Source organism: Takifugu rubripes, chromosome 2 (genome assembly GCF_901000725.2).
Source record: "Takifugu rubripes chromosome 2, fTakRub1.2, whole genome shotgun sequence".
Taxonomy (NCBI): Eukaryota; Metazoa; Chordata; class Actinopteri; order Tetraodontiformes; family Tetraodontidae; genus Takifugu; species Takifugu rubripes.
The window spans coordinates 5577053-5596525 of record NC_042286.1 but is presented as its reverse complement, the minus strand read 5'-3'; the positions used below and the strand labels follow the sequence as shown (position 1 = coordinate 5596525).

The 19473-nt window shown below is 48.6% G+C and overlaps 1 protein-coding gene across 2 annotated transcripts; it reads right to left on the bottom strand.

Annotated features, from left to right (window-relative positions):
* Nucleotides 1–1551: 1551 nt before the first annotated feature.
* Nucleotides 1552–19405, bottom strand: nrd1a (nardilysin a (N-arginine dibasic convertase)). Of its 2 annotated transcripts, XM_029831154.1 has the most exons (31): nucleotides 18593–19405; nucleotides 18178–18403; nucleotides 17799–17880; nucleotides 17045–17198; nucleotides 15443–15516; nucleotides 15267–15362; nucleotides 14926–15048; nucleotides 13850–13907; nucleotides 13363–13436; nucleotides 12747–12816; nucleotides 12421–12498; nucleotides 10504–10624; nucleotides 8499–8557; nucleotides 8357–8411; nucleotides 8185–8289; nucleotides 7790–7913; nucleotides 7471–7557; nucleotides 6558–6677; nucleotides 6422–6473; nucleotides 6155–6305; nucleotides 5454–5581; nucleotides 5179–5341; nucleotides 5040–5071; nucleotides 4686–4824; nucleotides 4563–4610; nucleotides 4442–4494; nucleotides 3994–4077; nucleotides 3671–3764; nucleotides 3352–3468; nucleotides 2664–2753; nucleotides 1552–2588 (listed from the first exon to the last, which is right to left on the bottom strand). In XM_029831154.1, the coding sequence occupies exons 1-31, from the start codon at nucleotides 18769–18771 to the stop codon at nucleotides 2388–2390; spliced, it is 3237 nt and encodes a 1078-aa protein (XP_029687014.1). In that variant the 5' UTR covers nucleotides 18772–19405; the 3' UTR covers nucleotides 1552–2387. The 2 variants fall into 2 exon arrangements, 1 of the variants encoding a protein (XP_029687014.1); XR_003887016.1 differs by lacking the exon at nucleotides 1552–2588 and having other exon boundaries at nucleotides 3673–3764.
* Between the last annotated feature and the right edge of the window lie 68 nt (nucleotides 19406–19473).

The following is a 19473-nucleotide window of genomic DNA, read 5'->3' as shown; positions in this document are numbered from 1 at the left end:
GCCCCAGCTCCATGACTCCAGCTCATTACTGCCTTGGCGGGGTTCCTCAGATGGAATCAGAGTGACAACAGGAACCACACAGACTGTAACAGCAGAAGGCTTACACGGGGTGAAGTGTGCGCGTGCGCGCACGCACACTTTACAAATCTAATCTCCTCTGATTCACGGGCAGGCCTGTCAGTGTGCATTTGCGATACGTTTCGTCTGCATATGTACTCAGCGTAAGAGCGGAGGAGGAAGAATGGTTTGTGACGGGAGAACGCAGCGTGAGAGCAACTCTGTGGGACCAAGTCACAAAGCTTTCCTTAGCGGGGCCGCCGCTTGCTGGTGACAGCACGGTCGGAGTTAATTTACTGGTAATAGCGCTCCTGACACAGTTCCATACTCCAAAGGTTGAGTTATGGCTCCCTGATCCAAATGTGTGCCGAGACGCGGGTGGCTAAAGCTAATTCATGCCGTATCTAAAGCTACGGGAGCTAGCACCAGAATCACATGCAGGAATGAGACTCAGCAAGGCCCAGTTGCTCTGGGAGAGGGAAAAATGTGCAATCTGTGATTGTGAGCAGTGAGCATGAATTCCCCAGCGATTAACACTAAACATGTGCAACAAAAATGTATTAAATTCTTCTTCTTGACCGCTTCATCCCTTTTAGGGTCACGGCGAGGGTGCGCATACGGGTCGCCAGCTCCAGGGTCCCATGTGAGCGTTTGTGGGTTGGGTACCTTGCTCAAGGGTGCCTCGGCAGTGCAGACTGGCAACAGAACATCCTCCATGTTTAGTCCGGACTGAAGCTCGAACCCAGAACCCTCTGCTTCTCAGCCCACTTCCCAACAGACTGAGCCCACACCGCCACTGGTTCCACTAAATGAGACCAGTAACATCGACTAGCTGCTCAAAAGTCTGGCGCCTAGTGGTGAAACTACGAACTGCAGGGGTTTAACTACAAAATGGGGCGATTCAGGGCTACAAACATGGCCGCCCAGCCGTGGAGGGGGACCCGCCTCAACATTTCTATAAATATGGAAGCAGTAAGAAGGCTGAGACCATATTAAACTACAGACATCTTCATTTACGACAACGAACTCTCGCAGCGGACCTTTGATGATGTCAAAGATCAAAGCAGCCGAAGAAACGAGCGCATTGAAAACAGATGGGATTTAATGTTTAAAGCCTTTTGAACGCAGCAGCCTCCAGATGGAGGCGTCACCACATCTGTGAGGAAATCCCAGTTTTCAGGGTGTAGAACAAGATCTGGAGAATCCGCCCCCCCCCCCAGCCCGGATGTTTGGATGATTTGGGACCGTGCGTGTCACCTTCCCCTCCAAGTTCAAGGACGTTCAGTTGGACTTTTGTTTGAAGCGTTGCCACGCCGACGGGATTAATGTGGTCCAAACGAAGGCTAATTAGACGGGTTCGTCACCACCGACCACCGAAGGCGTTGTGATGTTTGTGCAGCGCTCGTTACCCAGAATTCCTCACTGATAATCAAGCGGCGTGAAGCCACCTTCAGGCCGGGCGTTAGAACTGCTGACGTCACAAAAAGAGGCAGCTTGAAGTCAACCGTTCATGTTTTAATGTCACATTTTCAGTGAAGCCCGACAGGAAAGCAGGTCCAACATTTTTAAACCTCCCACTAAAACCAAGAAAAGAAGCAGATGCTGCCGGTTAAATCAGTCATGAAGGTCAAGCTCAGCGGGGGGTAAAATATGATTCATTTCTGTTGGTGCCCATGTTTGTTGGATGTTAAACAGAGGTAATAAAACCAGTGGCGAGCGCTCAGAGGCGCCCCCTGTTGGCGCGTACAGGCAGCCGCCTTTAGCCACAAGATACAGACGATTCTGCTAGCGGATTAGATTTTAATTACGTTAAAATGTAGCAAGCATCACCAGCCCCCGGCGCGACCCACCGGCTCCCTCGGGGGGAGAAAGGTATAATTTTCACATGAATTAAAGTCGGTAAATGAAAGCGCTCGGCACCGGGCCCAGTCACCTGTGTGAAGAGGCTCCCGACCCGGCCGTCCGTCACGCCAGTCGCTCAATAACTGTCAAAACCGCCGCGAGGCTGCGAATGTTAATTCTTTTACTCAAAGACTGAGAAGAACAAAGGAGACGTCCCCCTGCTATCGTCTGATTGGACGCCTTTGTGATGTTGTAGCTTCTTCCCGCTGACGGGCCGCAGCAGAACCTGAAACCTGGCCGAGCTCATCACACCTTTCACAGTTGATTCACACCTCTGAAAAGATTTTTTAATGTCCGACTCCTCCCAATGGTGAAAGATACCCGGTCGGTCTGGGTCAGAGTGGCGGTAAAACCCGTCTCCTCGCTTCACCTCCGCTCTAAAATGCCTGGATCTGTAACTGGCTCCTGCCGGGAGAGGCAGGAGGAGCTTACTCCAGTATCTTGTGATAAGGGAATAGCGGCAGGCCTTCGGTGAAAGCCGGGATGTCCATGATGGCGACGGCCGCCGCCATCTTGGGCGACGGTGGGAGGAAGGTGAGCTTGGACACCTCGCCGTAGGTGGAGCTCGAATCCTCCTCCGACTTCTTGCCGCCGTCCTCGTCGTTCTCCTCGGCGCCAAACCCCACCACCTAGGCAAACGGGCGAGTTGAGTCAGGGCAGGAAAGCGTCTAACGTGCCCACGCCGTCACAAAGGCTCCGCTTACGTGCACGCTGAGTTTGCGGCTCCTCTCCCCTCGATGTTCTTGGAACCAGGTGGTGAGCTCGGCCCGGCTCATCTGCTTCAGGGCCTCGATCTGGACAGAGAGACGCTGGTTAAGGTGAGAAAAGGTTGGGATTAGGAGGTTGGGATTAGGAGGTTGGGATTAGGAGGTTGGGCGCCGGCGTGTCAGGAATCCTGCTCTGCACGCCGTCATCGGACCTTCAAATGAAAAATTCAGTGTTTTTGTCCCCTCGCCGTCACGCTGCTAAAACAGACAAGATGCCAAAAAAGGTGACGCCTCAAAAAGTGGACCTGTGGGTGCCGGGCGAGCTGAAATTAAGCAATCTGGAAAATTAATAAAACATGAGAGACTTCTGTAAGAATCCGACTTCCATTTAAAAATGTCCTACCATGTCAATGCTGTGAACCCTGATGGATGAAATGTGATTAATGATGAAGTACGATGCATATTTGAGGAGGAATGCAACATCAAAAAGGTTGCTGGAAGGGTGTTTGCATCATGCATCTTGTTTGGAACACAGACTCGGCTGTTTTTGTGTCAAAATGCGTGGAAGACTCGGCGCATAATAAAAAGTGCCGGGCTAATTAAATGGAATAAAGTGGAGAATAAACAGCCGTGGTCTGGCTGCATAATGAGGCTGTCGGCAGCCGTGTGTGTGGCTCATCCTCACCTCCCTGTTGAGCCTGTCGAACACATACTGCTGCGTGACCACCTCTGCCCAGTTCCTGTCCACCTCCTCCCCCAGGTGTGTGTCCTCACACTCCTTCAGCTTCACTAAAGCGGTCACCTACACAGAAAAACAACATTCAAAAAAAATGATCTTCTGACCCGTGAACAGGAGTTTTTACGGTGGCAGCAGCCTGTTTTCGGGGCTTTCGGGGTGAGTAAACTTGTGTAACTGAGCAATAAAGAGAAACTTGTCTTCTCTCTAATGAGGGAAAATGTCTAAAAACACACACACACACACACACACACACACACACACACACACCTGAGTGTTTAAACGCCTCCTCCGTCAGTGAGCTCAGCTTTTCTCCAAATAAAGTCAAGAACTCTTCGATCTTGAGCTCCACCAGCTCAGTGCTGAAAGAGAGAAGTTCATGAGAAGATGTTCCAGGCTACGGGGGGATTTCTGCCGTCCTGCTCTCTTATCAGCTCCTCCCGCTCTCGTTCTCCCCGAGGCCACACAGATAAACTGCAGCTTGTTTTTGGGTGGCCAATAACAAAGATTCACACTTTGAGTTCAAGAAAATGGTGAAGATAAATCGGATCTGGTTTCTGGCCAAAACAAACAAACAAACTGTGACCTCACTTGAACTTGGTGGCTTGAGTTTCCACGGTGACGGAGAAGCCCAGGACTCCCGACGTGTTCCTGCAGGTGGGGTAGACGTGATAGCTGCGGGGAGGAAAGAGGTTGTCATGTGTGATCAGCTCATCTATCGGGACGGTCGCATGCAGAGGAGAAAATGTACGAGTCCACTTTTCTAAACAACTTCAGCCGAGTTTTGACATAATGGCGCCATTGCAGGAAGCCGCTGGGAAGCAACGGCGGCTAAATCTGCTGTAAAAGGGGGAATAAATAAAGTCACTCTTAGCTTAATTCCACTCTGCTTTAAAGAGGATTGTAAAAAATAATGGCGGCCCGAGGGAAGGCTTTTACAGGAACATCGATAGTGACAGTTTAATTTAATGCACAGCAACAATCGGATCCGAGGAAACATTAAAAACACAATAACCACCCAGAAATTTCAATGCCTCACCCGAGAGTTTCTTTGGTTCGGAGGAAGTCGAAGCAGGGCTCCTCCATGTGCATCTGGAAGAGAAGAACTGGGCTCAGTGGAGGACGGAGACGCTGATGAAGAGCAGTCAAGCATCACTCACCACCAGCAGCTCCATCAGCGTGTGCTCCCTCAAGGCTTTGGGCCCAGACTAGAGCGCAGGAGGAAACAGAAACACGTGAAAGGAGGCAACGCTGCAGCGGGAACAGCCAGGGCGGCGCCGTACCTGGTAGTAAACCGTGACCTCAGAGTTGGCGTCGCCCTTGTTGAGAGATTTGACCTTGCAGATGTGCTGCTTCTGAGGGAGCTCCACCACCCTGAACATCACCGGAACCTCTGCTGGAAGCCTGGAGAACTGCAGCTTACTGTCCGCAGGCCAGGTGAGGAGAGGCGATGGGGGGGGGTGTGTGAAAAGAAGGGAGTTTGCAGAGGGTTTTGAAGCAAAAAAGTTAAGCGAAGAAGGTGAAAGGGGAATTTTAAACAACTGGCGCTGATGCTGATTACTGTGTGTACAGGAGCAAACAAACACGTGTGATTGGCTCCTCATTAGGGAAGAGAGCCAGCAGAACGACTGACTTACTCTGTCACATATTGCAGGAACTGTTTTGACTCCTGTGGAGGGAACACAATAAGGCATAATGAAGACAATCAGACGGTTAAGAGGGAGGAAAAACATGGGAATGCTGACAGATGAGCCGAGTGTGACGGGCTGCACTCACGCTGCTGCCGATGTTGCCCTGAACCAGCCCCTCAGCCAGCAGCTCAGCCCTGAAGCTCCCACTGAACTCCAGCAGCTCCTCCAGGGTCAGCCCCGCCGTCAGCGCCTGGTACTTCTCCACCATGGACCAGCGGGAGTGCTCCAGGATCAGCAAACGCACGTCCCTGACAGACAAGAGTCGTCACACCGGTTCGCCACTAGAAGGCGCTACAGACCTGGAGATAGGTCGGGCGGTAGGAGAGAGAGGGGTAAAAAATAGAGAGATAAACAACTCACTTGCCGAGTTTCTCTGGTTTAATGAGGATGTTGAAGTAGGTTTTCTTGAGCTGCTCTGCAAACATGCTGAAGACGTCGGGGGTGGCGGAGAAATCAGCCAGAGAGTCGATGATCAGGTGGAAGAGCAGCTACAAGAGAGACAGAACCAGCATCGTTATCGCCTCCGAGGACACGGCAGGCAGATGTTGGGAACCCGGGCATCACGACACCTTCTGTTTACCTGCACTTTGAACAAAGCAGCAGTCTTAAAGGAGTAGTTCAGCTATTTAAGAGCTAAACGCGTCTGATTTACTGCCAGGACGCAAACGAGACGTCTGACATTAATCTCGTGCAACTCCTGGCAAGAAGAACAGCAGTAACGCTGCTTTCATGTTTTACTAATCAGCAGGAAGCCGACAACAAGGCCAACCATTAGTCTGCCAGATGGTAAATAACCTGTATTTATAAATTATTGAAGGCTCTGACTCTAAAAGAAGCTGTATTTCAGGTTTGTTGCTGGCGTTGCTGTGGTTTCAGGAGATGCTCCAGGAAACAAAACAGAGGTGTTTTTTTTTGCTTGAAGCCACATGAGAATTCACTTCAGTTCTGAGTTTAGAAAGATGTAAATGTAATAACGTCTCATCACGAGGGAGTGATTTAACATCTGAGGCGCTCTTAGTTTTCATTTTAGGATCGAAAGGTCGATGCAAGCGCTCACTCACGTGCAGCTTGTGGTTAAATCCCTTGACCTTGATGACCAGGCCGTGTTCGCCGGCCACCAGTTTGTACTCCAGCTGGGCCACCTCGGCCTCGTACGCCGGCTCGGCCAGGTTGTGGCCCAGGATGTTGACCAGCAGGTCAAAGAGGACCACGCTGGAGGGACAACAGAGGCCAGGTGAGGAGACAGTGACAGCGAGGGAGGAATGATGGAGGAACTGAAGCAGCTAAAGCAGAAACGGCTCGGTGATTGTATCTGAGGCTGGACTCACTTCTTGGCAGACTGCTGGATTACAGGAGAGATTATGTGGAATCTGATGTAAGCTGCAACAAGAGAAAGAAAAAAAACCACCTCTGTGATGATACAGAAACATCCCTCATGTTGAGAGCAGCAGGGACACTTGTCACCTTTGGGGATTTTGAATTTGTTGTCCTTCTTGTACCACAGGCAGCCCCTGTCGCTGGCGGCAATCTGGACAGGAAACTCCGTGTCTGGGCAGTCCGACGGCGTCAGGGTGAAATCAGAGGCTGGGAAAGAGAAACCAAACGTATCCAAGTTCTGCGGGCTTCGAGCTCATAAATCATTTGTGACTTCAGCAAATCCAGTTTGTGACAAATCCCCCATTTAGCCCAAACGGACCTCCTTTAACGGCGGTGGTCGGAGTTTTATCTGCTTTACAAATGGCGTGAGGCTTTTCACGGAGGCAGAGAGCCCATTTAAAACGGGATAAAGCGCCCACAGTGAGGTCTGAGTCAGCGCCAGCTGAGACTGAAGACAAAGTTTGCAAATGCAAGTTTGAAATAAGCAAAATGGGTAAAACAGATGAATGCGTGTCTGTGCATTCCTCAAGACCTCCTGGAGGTTCGCCAGCCAGCTAAAAGAAAGAAAATATCTCATCAGACCTCTGAAGAACATTCATCTGAGCGACTAATATTGACTTTAGCTTTCAGAACGGGCGCGTGTGGACAGCACCCAGCCGCAGTAGCTCCCGACCATCTCTCACCACCCACCGTCAGCCATCGGCCTCGTTGGCAGCGATCTGCCCGGTGGTGGCGACACGCTTGCTAACTGTGTCAAACCGTGGATTTGTGTCATTTACTCTGTGATAAATTGGAAGCACTCAACGTTGATGATGGACCAGACCATCTCTATGCTGAAGTAACTCTGGAAGATCCGTCTCTGAGCAACTCTCTCATTTCTGTGCAGACGTACAGATCGCTGAACGTTTGAATTGGATTTTATAGTCTTGCATCAGTTTGACGCCCCAGGATGGCGTTTTTCTGCTGTGCTGTGGAACAAAGAGCAGGATTCTTAACCCACCGATGAACCTGTTCTCAGCAGGAAGGTGCAGCTCACTGTTCAGCTCCAGGTTCCCCATCCAGCGCTCCATCCAGTCCTGCTGGATCTCTGCAATCAGAAAAACAACCCAATTCTTTTAACAGACTGGATCTTTACAGCCTATTTTTCCACCTTTACAAAGATAAATGCTGGCAGTTCTACTGCTGGCTGCCGCTGTTACAGGGAGGCAGACTCTCATCACAGAGGGGGGAGGGGGGGACCCAACAAATCCACTGGATGTATTGTGGAGGAGAGAGGGAACCCTGACAGCAAACACAGACTCACAAACGCAGAAACGCACCCTCCACGCTGTACTGTGTGCCAAACCACTTCTCCCTGAGGGGACAGCGGCCCTCGTGTTCGGGTGACAACAGCATCAGGTTGGCTTTCTCTGGAGTGAGCAGGGACAAGGCTGCACTGATCACCTACACACACACACACACACACACACACACACACAGGAAGAGCATTGTTTGTGTGAGAGTCAGGCTAATTTAGCTGTCAATCAGAGCGCCAGGCTAAAGATAACCCGCCGTCGCTCTGGGATGCAAAGCTGCAATTAGACTGAAGCATCTGATGCAAAATAATCAAGATGAACTCTAACACACTCGGCGTCTTTGACATTTAACTACAAGATCCGTTCATTCATTTAGGCGTGAACGCTTTGATCAGACCAACACGCAAATGACGACTCACTTCAGGGTTGAACTCGAACAGCAGCTGATCCCCTGTCAGGAAGTCGGCTGTCGGGAACAGCTGCATGTTCTCACATATGTCCTCCACGAACTCGATGGGGTCGATCTGACACAGGGGACCCGTCAGTCAGCCAAATCTTTAAAATGAATCACTCATTTATTTTAATTCTTACTTGCTCTTGATAGTGAAACTCGTTGGCCTCGATCTTCTGGATCTCATCGTAGATTCTGAAACAGATAAATTCAATTTCCCAACGTGTCGACGTTGGATTTAAGGAAGCAGAACCCCACTGGTGCGTGTGCATGCGATGCTACCTTTGCTGCGGCCCCAGCCTCTGCAGCAACTTCAGGTACTGGAACACCAGGTGGGTCACCTGTCAAAGAAAACAAAGCAAAACGCTTCAAACTTGCAAAATTACTCATTAGAATGTTAATGTAGCCGCTAAAACTCCTCCAAGTTGCCTGTTTTTCTCAGTAATGATGGGGGTTTTAGTCAAATGTGCTGTTAACCACGCCAATTACACGGGCGCTGCCAATCTTTTCCCACTATTGTTATTTGATTACAGTCATTAGAGCAGCCGTGCCAATTACAGTATTTGGAAAATGACTTTGCATTTAAAAGCAGATAAAGTAGCAAGCGCTCCCTTTCATTGATTCAAACATGTAAATGAAAATTGCACCTCTGCCTGAGCGGATCAGGAATGCTTATTATTAACCGCCGAGAACAATCGTCCACAGAAGGAAAAAAATAAAATAAAAAACAGGAGTGTGACATCACGGATAATTGCGGCGCCAATGTGTCGCCCGGATGGGGCGAGAGGTTCGTGTGTGGCGCCAGGGATTGGTGGTTCAGAGCGGGAACTGAGAAAAGGAAACTTTTCTTTATGCGTGAAGGGATTTCAGGTGTTAATCATGCTTGAGAAATGATTTCAGTCTAGAACCAAGAAGAGGAGCCGTCGCTTAAACCCTGCAGCGATCACGCCACTTCCTGCGCACTTTCAAACTTCACGCTCCCAAACATGCAAACAATAAAGGAACTGTGAAACCCCTGGCACGCCGCGTCGGCCCCACTCGAGTGTTTTGATCTTAAAGCCAGAAACCTCCCACCTTGTGATCTAAATGACTGCACTCATACTCCCTGAATGAAGGATTGCCTCCTGAAGAGCTCTCAAACACAATAACCAACATTCTCAAGGCTGCTGCAGCATTTACACAGAAATAATCAATGCTGGATTCTCGACTCCAGGCGCACCAGATTAGAAGACAGCCATCCTATTAAAAGGTTTCTGACTGCCTCCTATGTTCCAGGCACGCATTGTCATAGCAACAGACGAGACAGACTGCTTATTAGAATGTGTTATATTAATGAAAACAAGGTGACGGAGGCAGCGTCGACCTCACACGCACACTGGAACATGGTTCAATGTCACCGTTGTGAAGGATGGAGCAAATTTCACCTCGCACAAACCAGTCAAGTTGCATTATGGAGGGAACCTGGCGTGTTGCAACAGCGACGGAGATCGATATCGGTAAAAACAACGAGCTGCTGCAGGATGCGAGTGTAAACGCAGGGGTGATCAATAACAGTAACAACAGTCCTGCGGTGGCTGCTGAAGCCTGAGCAAATGACAAATACAGTCACGGCCTCCGCTTCTCCTCCTGCCATCCGACGCTGAGTAACGGTCACTTCATCGTCTTCAGCTGATTCAATTACCTCGGGATGAGCCCCATCGTACCTGCTGAGAGGTTAGGGTTGGGCTAAATTTATGAGCACTCTTCTCAATCCACCAGCTGGATCTCCAGACTCTTAAAATTCCAGGTACAAGCATCGGACTGAACCGGTGGAGGGGGGCATTCAGAATTGATGCGCCTCTACGTGGAATAACTTTCAAACCTTTCGCAGCCTTGATCTCTGATATTAATTATTTAAGTCTTTACGGAGCTACTTGAACCACCGGCAGAAAACACTTGTGATTCATCATAAATGAGCGTAAATATATGCATGTAATTATATTTTATGCTTAGGTGTTGTCACAGTTTCCCCTGTGGGGGAAGGAGGTGCTCTCAGGTGGCTGAAACTAAAGAAAAAGAGTTAAAACAAAACAAAACACACACACACACAAAAACAAACCTGTGCACAGAAGAACATTTGTACAGGAAAAAAAAATACAAAGCCTGTGGTCATGCCAGCAGAGAGAGACATAAATAACACTAAACTCCACACACTCTGTGTGGGAATTTTTGAAGCTGCAGCTCGGTTCTTTTCCCTCCTCCCAGACAAACAGAACAATGGCGAGAGAAGATGGAGGCTTCTCTTTACCTGGTAGAAGCTCTGGAACCCTTCATCAGTCAGCGTTATGGAAATGGAGAAGATGGAGTAGGTGGTGTTCTGGTCGAAGCCGGTCTCGCTGTTTCCTCCGAACAGAGCCAGCGCCCAGCATCTGCAGACAAGCACGGGCGGCGTGAGAGATCGGCGCAAACCGGGCACGTGTGCAAACACCACTACATGTTCCCTGACAGTAAACAGCTCGGGGCCCCGCGGGGTTGTAAACACAGCTACAAAGGAAACAAATGAAGAAATAAATAATGGCTGGAAAATGAAAGCGAGTTTATTATCATTTAAAAAAAAACAAAAAACTGGGTTATCTGTCAAGAGCAAAGACCACGTCTGCTTTGATCAGGAGGTGATGCAACGGCTGGTGTCGAGAGTATGAAGAGTATTACCCAACAGAGATGTGACTGATGACAGCAGACGGATTCAAACCCCTGAAAGTTCTCAGGCAAGTTTTTAAAAGGCAGTAAATATGAATAAATGTATCTGAGGCCCGTGCACTGCTGTGATGTGCTGAGCTGAGCCGAGTACAGGAACCAGGAGTTAATACAAACCGATACGGGCTGTTTCACTGCGAGCGCTGTAGACACACACCTGCTGATCCACTAAATGAACCAGCGGCTGTTGTAAACCAAAGTCACAGTGAAGCTTCCAAATCCCTCACGTTCCCGCTGTCTCCTAATCTCGTGACAGCTAAATACACTGATGCCAGTCCTTGTTTTGCCTCTTTTGTTCCAGCTGCACCGTTTCAGCGTCCAGAAGAATTTGGGTGAAGATCAAAGGTTTGTGTTTTTTGCCGAGATGTGATCAAAGTGCAGACATGCAGCCTCACGACTCAGAACATGAACAGGGCATGGACATGGACAACAAACACGACGTAATCGAACTTTCTAATGCCCGGCCGGGAGCCCTGTGCGGTCAATAACCGATGCCCCCCCCCCCCCCCCCCTCCTTTGGACGCTGCTCCTCAGAGAGGCTCTCTCAGATCCTCGCTGCAAACATCGGCTGATTATTGTTTCCCCTCTTCAGGTCTGTATTTGCTTTCCTGGGTCGAGAGCGTTTCCTTGATGTCAAAAGGTTTGCGAAGCTGCGTAGTCAATATCTATCAGCGCGGTGAACCCTGCTCTGCCGGCACGTCGATACCGCCAGTTCAACAGCTGCCAGCGGCCACCTGAGATCCAGCAGGGACCTTTTATCAGCTCTATTTGTCTCGCTGCAGCGCAGGAGCGGTTAGCTCTGAACAAAACGCCTGTAATCACTAATCAGAAAATGCCACATCTTACGCAGCCGACAGTCACAAACGCGGCGATTGTTGTCTTTGGTGGCTTGTTGACGCCGCCGCTTTCACACTCGTTTCTGAGTGACATCATTAGATCAATACGTTAAAAAGTTCCCGTTTTATTGCGCTGAAATGCCAACGGGGATGGAGGCACACACCAGGCTGGCGGCTGTTAAATTCGCCATCCTCTCGACTATCAAACAAGCACTCGTCTGTGAGCTGGCGGATTCACGATAGGCGCCGAGTACACTCCAGATTCATTGTCATTCATTGGCGACTGAAAACAGCCCTCAGAGTAAAAAAGAAAAACGTACGATATTTATCTCAAATCAAAGCGGTTCTGACAGTCAAGGGACTGTTGCGTCAACTCTCGGTGCTCCGGGACTAAATTTTGGCGAGTGGCTTCGCCACTTAGCTGGAAGAGGCTGAAACACTTTTGTGCAGCCGCACGGTGACACGTTTGTACGAGTAGCTGGAAAAAGCGCATGTATATTAAAAATTTGGCTCCGACGCTCAGGGCTGACTCAGAGCTCCACGTACACCCAGCAAATTGAAGACCTTTTAATTGGATTTCTGAGTGCCCTCAAATCAGGGAGAGGGGGGGAGAAAAAGGGAATAATACTCACTTCTTCCTCAGAACGGAGAGGATGCTTCCTGTGCCTTCATGGCCAATCAGCCAGGAGATGTAGTGGAGAGGCTTCACTCTGGAAAGAGGAGGGGGGAACAAGACACAAAAAAATAATTCACTGATGCAATCTCTCTACAATCAAGGCAAAGCCCGGGATCTTCCGGCTGCTCCGAGTCAATGGTTTTATGGAGAAACTCTCCCTGGAGAAGGTAGACAGAGACACAGGGGCAGAGGAGAGGAGCACACTGAAAGCAATTATTCTAAATCAGGGCCAGCATGATCTAATTGGTGAGCGATGTTCCCTGCAGTCTGGATGTGACTCACCTATAGTGCTTCTCCTGGGGAGGGAGGGCCCAGGTGATGTTCAAGGCGTGAACCTTCCGAACGGGCACGACTGCAAATGAGACGACAGATCGTTTTAGTCTCGACGGCAGCTGCGATGTCACCGCTGATGAGTGCGGTCGACCGTTTCCGGCTGATCTGCTCAACGATCGTTCGAGTTTTTAAAAGTGTGTTCGGGAGCCGGGCTGAAAACTGAAGGAGAGCGAGCATCTGTCGCCAGGACCGAGAGGCTCTGCAACAATCAGGCTAACGAGCTCAGGTCGCTAGAAGCTCGGCCCAGCTCCGGTTTTAAGCAGTTTGATTGCATTTATATTAACGATCGATAAGACGAGCTGCGACACGACAGGAGGCAGCAATGCTGCAGCCACCAGGCAACACAAATACAACCAGCGGAATTACAGGGGTCAGCGACTCCCCCCCCCCGAGCCTGTCCTGAAATATCACAGCTGCTCTGCTTATGTGACAACTGCATTAGGAAAAGGGTGTTGGTGTTATGGCCCCGTTTCCTATTCTGAAACCAAGAGTTAGAGGCTTAAATGTGTGCATAAAAAGGCTGAGACTCATGTTTGTATTCACGTGTAGACAAATTAAGGAGTACCTCTGTAGAGCTTGTTAAAGGCTGGCGTGTCAAAGGGATCCAGCATGCCGGAGAAGTCTGGCTTGGGTAGATCGCTGGAGGTTAAAAACACAGACTTAAGATGTTTTACTTTCAATTTAACCATCCAAATAAGTCAGCAAATGCCACAAATGTCCTCAACGCCCGTGATGTCTTCAATGTAGTTAATTAAACTAGGGAAAAGAATGACTCCAGGCATATTTAATACGATTCGCATTATAATTGAAAACATGTAAATGAAACTAAACCTTACACATTAAGTATTAAAAGTGTGTTAATGTAGGTTTCACCTTGTTTTAAAGCAAAAAGAAGCAGAAAAACACCAACTTCACTTTCAGGGGATATGAACCTCTCCAACATATATAAACAGGTTTGAAAGGGCACAGAAAGGGCTGGTGGAAGGCTTGACATTTACATTAAAGCAACATCTCAGGCTGGATCTGTATGAGAGGCCCCTCTCAATACTCACTTGTTAGGAACCTTGCTGAAGATCTCTCTCACCCACTCCTCTAGAGTGTCCAGCTTCTCTAAAGGACGAGTGGAGGCGCAGAAATTAGAGTTCAAGTGAGTCTCAATAATTCAGGCTGGAAGCTCATCATTTGTGGTTTAGCGTCACTGTTAGCCTGCGCGTCCCAGCCCTGTTTTGAATTCAGAAGTGAAGCTCTTGCTCACACACTTGAATGTCAGGGACTGAGACAATGATTAAAGCCCCCCGAGTTGACACAGCACCCTCCTGCAGCTTTATCAATAGCTACATTATCAAAATATCCACGTGGGGTCTGAAATCAACTCCAGGCGCAAACATTCCTCTTTACGCAGGAGTTTTTCTTTTTCAGAAAAAGTGATCTTTGCCAGCATGAAGAATGGGATCCAATTATAATCAAACGCTCACAGCGTGGCGCAAAAAGGGCAATTATTGAATTTATTCTTAAACAGCGGCCGTGTAGGTTCAAAAATAACAAAGCTGTTCAACTTGAATGATGCTTAGACAGCTTAAAGCCAAGAATGAACGGTTATGACGGACAAAATCTGCCTCTGGAGCTTGTGTTCAAGCCTCCCAGCTAGCAGATCCGTTTCCGAGCTGGGTTGATTTGCTCTCAGAGCCGATCCACTTTGATTCCACCTGAAAACCTGCACAAAAACAACCTTCAGAGCTGGATGTAGACAGAAACGTTGGGTCCAGATTATGAGGACCAGACTGCAAACATTTGCTGTTTCGCAACATCAATCTTGGTCTGACTTTGCGGCTAAAATTAATTGACTACATCTTGTAACATATTTGCTTCCAAATCCTAAAAATGATGGATTTACTGCGTTGGATGCTGTTTTCTGAGGTAAATCGGGACAATCTGACCACAGATGACTGAATATCCGCGCTGTGAATCCATATTAGATCTGCTCCAAATGATTTTTTAAACCGCTTATTACTCTGCAGATTGCTTTTCGCAAATTGCCTTCATTTGCAGCTGGGAAATGATATCATTTTAACAAAGTAACTGTCAATCTGTTGACAAAGAAGCGCAGTAATGGAACGATGCTGCCGACCTTTGGACTGCACCGCCAGGGTCATATAATGGGCAGAGTAGTATTTCTTCCAGAAGGCTCGCAGACGCTTGTACACATTGATCTTCTTCTTCTTTGGCTCCTGCTTCAGAGTTTCTGCGTTTCCTGGTGTGTTACAAAAAAAACCCCCAAAAAAAACCCCAAGCAAACAAGGAAATCAGCACGGCTACAACACAGCGGAGGGACAGTTTAAATGTGCTGGAATATCAGTGTGAGAAGGAGCCCTGGCAGCTGTCTCAGCACTCCTGTTTGTTCTTGCTGAACGTACCCTGAGGAGGCCCTGTGTGGATTATGTGTCCCAGCGGTTGTGTTTGCTAACTCACCCCAGCAGAACTTGCCCATTGGGTGTCCGGGTTTGGCCAAACTGCCAAACAGCATCTCCTTCCTGTGGGAGTCCGACGGCTTAGCCAGCTGGTACTCTGAAGGACACAAGAGCAGGAGAGAACGACAGTGATCAATAGAAGAAAAGAAGAAAGAAAGACGGGGCTGAGGCACTCACCGCTGTCTACGGCCTCCACCTCCCTATCGATGGCGTCCCGGATCATCAGGGGGCAGATAAAGAACTGAGCCCACCTAAGAGGGTGACGGACAGACGGAATACCATCAAGGACTGAACAGCGGGAATAGAGAGAGACACGGGGCAGACAGGAACAATCAGATGCAGACCGATGCCCATCACAGACGACTGAATGGGCCGTGAAATAAACATCACGCGGCTCCTCTGACACAGCGGCCTATATTATTGCTGCTGGTAAACATGCGTGATTAAAATCATTCGTTACCCCGAGTGGCAGGAGAACCACATTCATGAGGTAAAACATTCTGTCTGGTGCACCATGATGCCATTATTTATGGTCCAATTAGCATCATCAGACGGCAGAGAAACAATAATAATGTTGATCTAGACATGAATGCAGGTAAACTGTAGCTCAAATGACCCGCTCGCTCAGCAATCTTAAATGCAGCACAAGCAGACTAATGTTTACTCAATAAGGATTTAAGTAAATCACCACTTAAACCTGCTTAAATGACCTAAATCCGTCTAAACTTCTTCCAACAGTAGCTAAGATCATACCGCAGATAACTGCAGAAAATGAACCGATGAGGGGCAGAATCAGCCTTGACACAACATGAGACTAATTAAAATATTTACACAACACAAAACAATGCACGCATACAGTAAATGACCAGAATTAACCCGTTTTTATTAAAGAGGAGCCTTATTCCAATCAAAGCCTGGATGGCCTTCAAAATGAATGAGGGCAAAACTGAGGTCAAGACCCTTAAAGCTAATGCTGGGATGCCCTTGGAAATAAATTAGCCAGTTAAAGACAGTTCCTAAACGTGATTTTTATTACAACGCTCCTCAGGGACGGCCGCGTTCGCCTCTCCTGGAAACCCTGAAGGAAAACACAGCTCCCTTCCCTCGCTGGCATCGGTACATTGCGGGATTGATTCTGAGGTTTAATACTTGTCTTAAAGCGTTTAATAGACAGGAAGAATGGCCTGTAATGGGCAATTTTTTTCCTGAACTTTTCCAGACTCAAGCCGGCTGGCCGAGCTCCACTGATGGATTAGAACCAGCAGGAGTGTCCTCTCTCTGCCTCAGCTCTGGACAGAAGATGCTGGCCTGCTCCTGTTTTTAACCTCGGTGTTTTGTTATCTAAATGGACAGCGATTTGGACTGGATTAGAAGTGGAACCGATTCCCCTCTGCAAAAATCTGTCCTAAACTGGTGTTATTCCACGTTGCCATTCTCCAGAATGGACTTCCTGTCCTTCAGTTGGTGAAGACATATTTTAAGCTGCAGCGGTGCAGAGCATTATCTAAAATGACTGGTTTTAAAGTAGCTGCTGAGATCTTCATCAACAGTTTTAACTGACTGGCTCAGCTGTGAACAGCTGGACTGGCCTGTCAACAGATTCAAGGACAACAAAGACATTCACACCAAAGAGACATCATCTTTTAACGGGCTCTTTAATCTCTCACCAACCTTGTTTTCCTGTGTTGTGCATTTATCCGAGTTATCTGCTTGTTGTCAAAAGAAAAAGTTTCCAACTGATCCGAACGCAACAAAAGAGTTGATTGGATCCTTGCCCACCTGTCAAGAGCCTCTTTGAAGCTTTTTCTCTGGACGTCAAACTGGAAGACGGTCCTCTCGCAGTCGGTCGAGGCGTTGTCACTCCCGCCGTGCTTCTTCAGGAAAGCATCAAACCCGTTTTCCGAGGGGTACTTTTCACTGCCCATAAACACCACTGGGACGCGAAACGGAACCAGCAGAGGGGAGGCAGGCAAGCAAAGTTGTGGAGTTTAAAGGACAAAAGGAAAAGGAAAGAAAGTGAAGCATTGCATTACACTCTTCAGCCCCAACAGAATCGGATTTCCAATTACTTTACAGCTGAAGCTGAAACTGATCTCCAAGTGTTGCCGTTAACATTCAGAGGCAACGCTCTCTACAAATGAACGTTCACACGATAGGCTGCATTTCAAAGGGATGCAAAAAAGCTTTGAGGAGCAGGAAAATGCTTAATGTCAACAAGTTCCTGCCTGTTCTTTGTTGTTTAGTGGAGGGTATTTTGGGAAACGTCAGACTAATGACTGAAGCTGACGAAATAAGATTATGGAAAATATGGCAGAGAAAATGGGTTTTAAAAAATGGAAAATTATTCTTATAGCGTGTCAGGTAGTGTCAGCATTAACGGGAAATGTAAGCAGTGTAAATAAAACTGACCTGACTTGACTGGCGTTTAAAGAAATAAACAAGAGTTTTAAGGCAGAATTAACCTTTGACACGACAAAGAAGGAAATTTCCGGTGCTGAGAAAACTTTGATCCTCGGTGGTTTATATTACTCACTGTGTTCCAGAAAATGAGCGAGGCCGGGGAGGTCATCGGGATCACTGAAGCTGCCCACTCCAACACACAGGGCTGCAGCAGACTACACACACACAAACACACACATGCTGGTTTTTCAGTAGGACAATACACAAGTCCCATTAAAAGGCCCAAATCCAGCGGCTTTTCCCTCTGAGCCTCCGAGCCTCAGTGTTAAGCTGGGTTGACATTTTCCTCCTTTATTGTGTTTTATTTTAAGTCCCCCCCATCAGGCATCATCCTGGGGCTGCAACCACCAAATTTATGACCAGATTTTAGCCACGAACAATGTTTGTCAAAGTTTACCGACAGCTCTGCCTGTTAGTAACTCCACGCCCTACGTTCAAAAGTACCAAAATACCTGTTTCTCAGCATTTCCTCTCTTCTTTTTTGCCTCGTTGTCATCGTCCTCTTCTTCTACCTCCTCCTCCATTTCATCCCCAGTCTCCTCATCATCCTCATCTTCATCCTCCTCTTCCTCTTCACCTTCATCCTCTCCCTCCTCCTCCTCCTCGTCCTCAGATGCTGCCGGCCCGCTGTAGTCCGAGATGAGCAGAGCCTTCAGCCCATTGTCCAGCACGATGTACCTGACAGGGGTAACATACACAACACTGTTGCCATTCTGCAAAAGGGTGCGTTTGCACAGGAACAGCAGACTGCGGCATCCTCAAATGTGCAGGGGGGGAAAAAAGGGTGATGAATAGCAAGGTTCCACAACAGCACCGTGTCTAATGTAGACTCTCTGGAGGTGGCCGAGGCTTTAGCTCTTTAATTACCTGTACTGCTTGGGATCACTGGGGGACTTAATTATTTCGCGGTCTCCCACGTTGTCGTCTCCAACAGCCAGGTCTCCCTGTCGGCTCACCGGGTTTGCATCTTCTGCCGGGGCTCCAGCTTGGACAGCACCTGGGGATTCGCCCGCCGCAGCATTCCTGGATTTGTTGGTCTGCGGCATCCTTGTCGGGGACGGTGGGACGCTGGCACCGCGGGCGGACAGCGAGGCGCGACCGTGAACTACCCGACGACTCGCCGTCACCGCTAACTTCCAAACGCACCGTGTCAGGCCGATCACAGCTATGGTGAAGACCTCTGGCCGGACAAATGGCGGCTCAGTGTCCGTAGAGGAGGCCTGTGGGGTTGAACCTGAACACTCCAAAACACAAACACAAACCGGCCGGCGCGAACAATGCCGCTATTCACAGCGGCTGTCTGGTGGTTTCGTCCTATTCAGCGACCTGTCAGCTAAAATATGCCCCAGCCGAAGCCGAACCCCTCAAAAATGCAGCAAGACTCGGCCTAAAAACCGTAATTTACAAATAAAACAGGAGCGAAGAGGATGACTACAGAGGGAGCTAAACAGACTAGCTCTCCATGTTACGAGAATTTAATGAAAACACTCCAATAAATCTTTGTTTAAAGCTATGAACGGCTCAAGCGGATCGACTCCTTTAACTTTAAAAACTTACTAAACTTTTAATTTAATTCCTGAAGCGGGTACGATGGCATTTATCCGTACCTTCCTCCCTGCTGACAGCACAAGGGGCCTCGCTGAACGAATGCAAGCGACTCTCGAACAACGAGCGCTCTGATTCGCTGAGAAGGCTCCCACGCTTCAGCACCCGGCTCTCTGATTGGCTCTAGCCACATAGAGGCGTGT

What these genes read in the sequence shown, in the direction of transcription:
- nrd1a (XM_029831154.1), bottom strand. Translation starts at nt 18,771, where the DNA reads ATGCCGCAGACCAACAAATCCAGGAATGCTGCGGCGGGCGAATCCCCA. An exon ending in AGGGCAACATCGGCAGCAGC is followed by an intron (nt 5,072 to 5,178) that starts GTGAGTGCAGCC and finishes TTCCCTCCACAG; the next exon opens with GAGTCAAAACAGTTCCTGCA. An exon ending in ACTCAAGCCACCAAGTTCAA is followed by an intron (nt 3,765 to 3,993) that starts GTGAGGTCACAG and finishes TCTCTCTTTCAG; the next exon opens with CACTGAGCTGGTGGAGCTCA.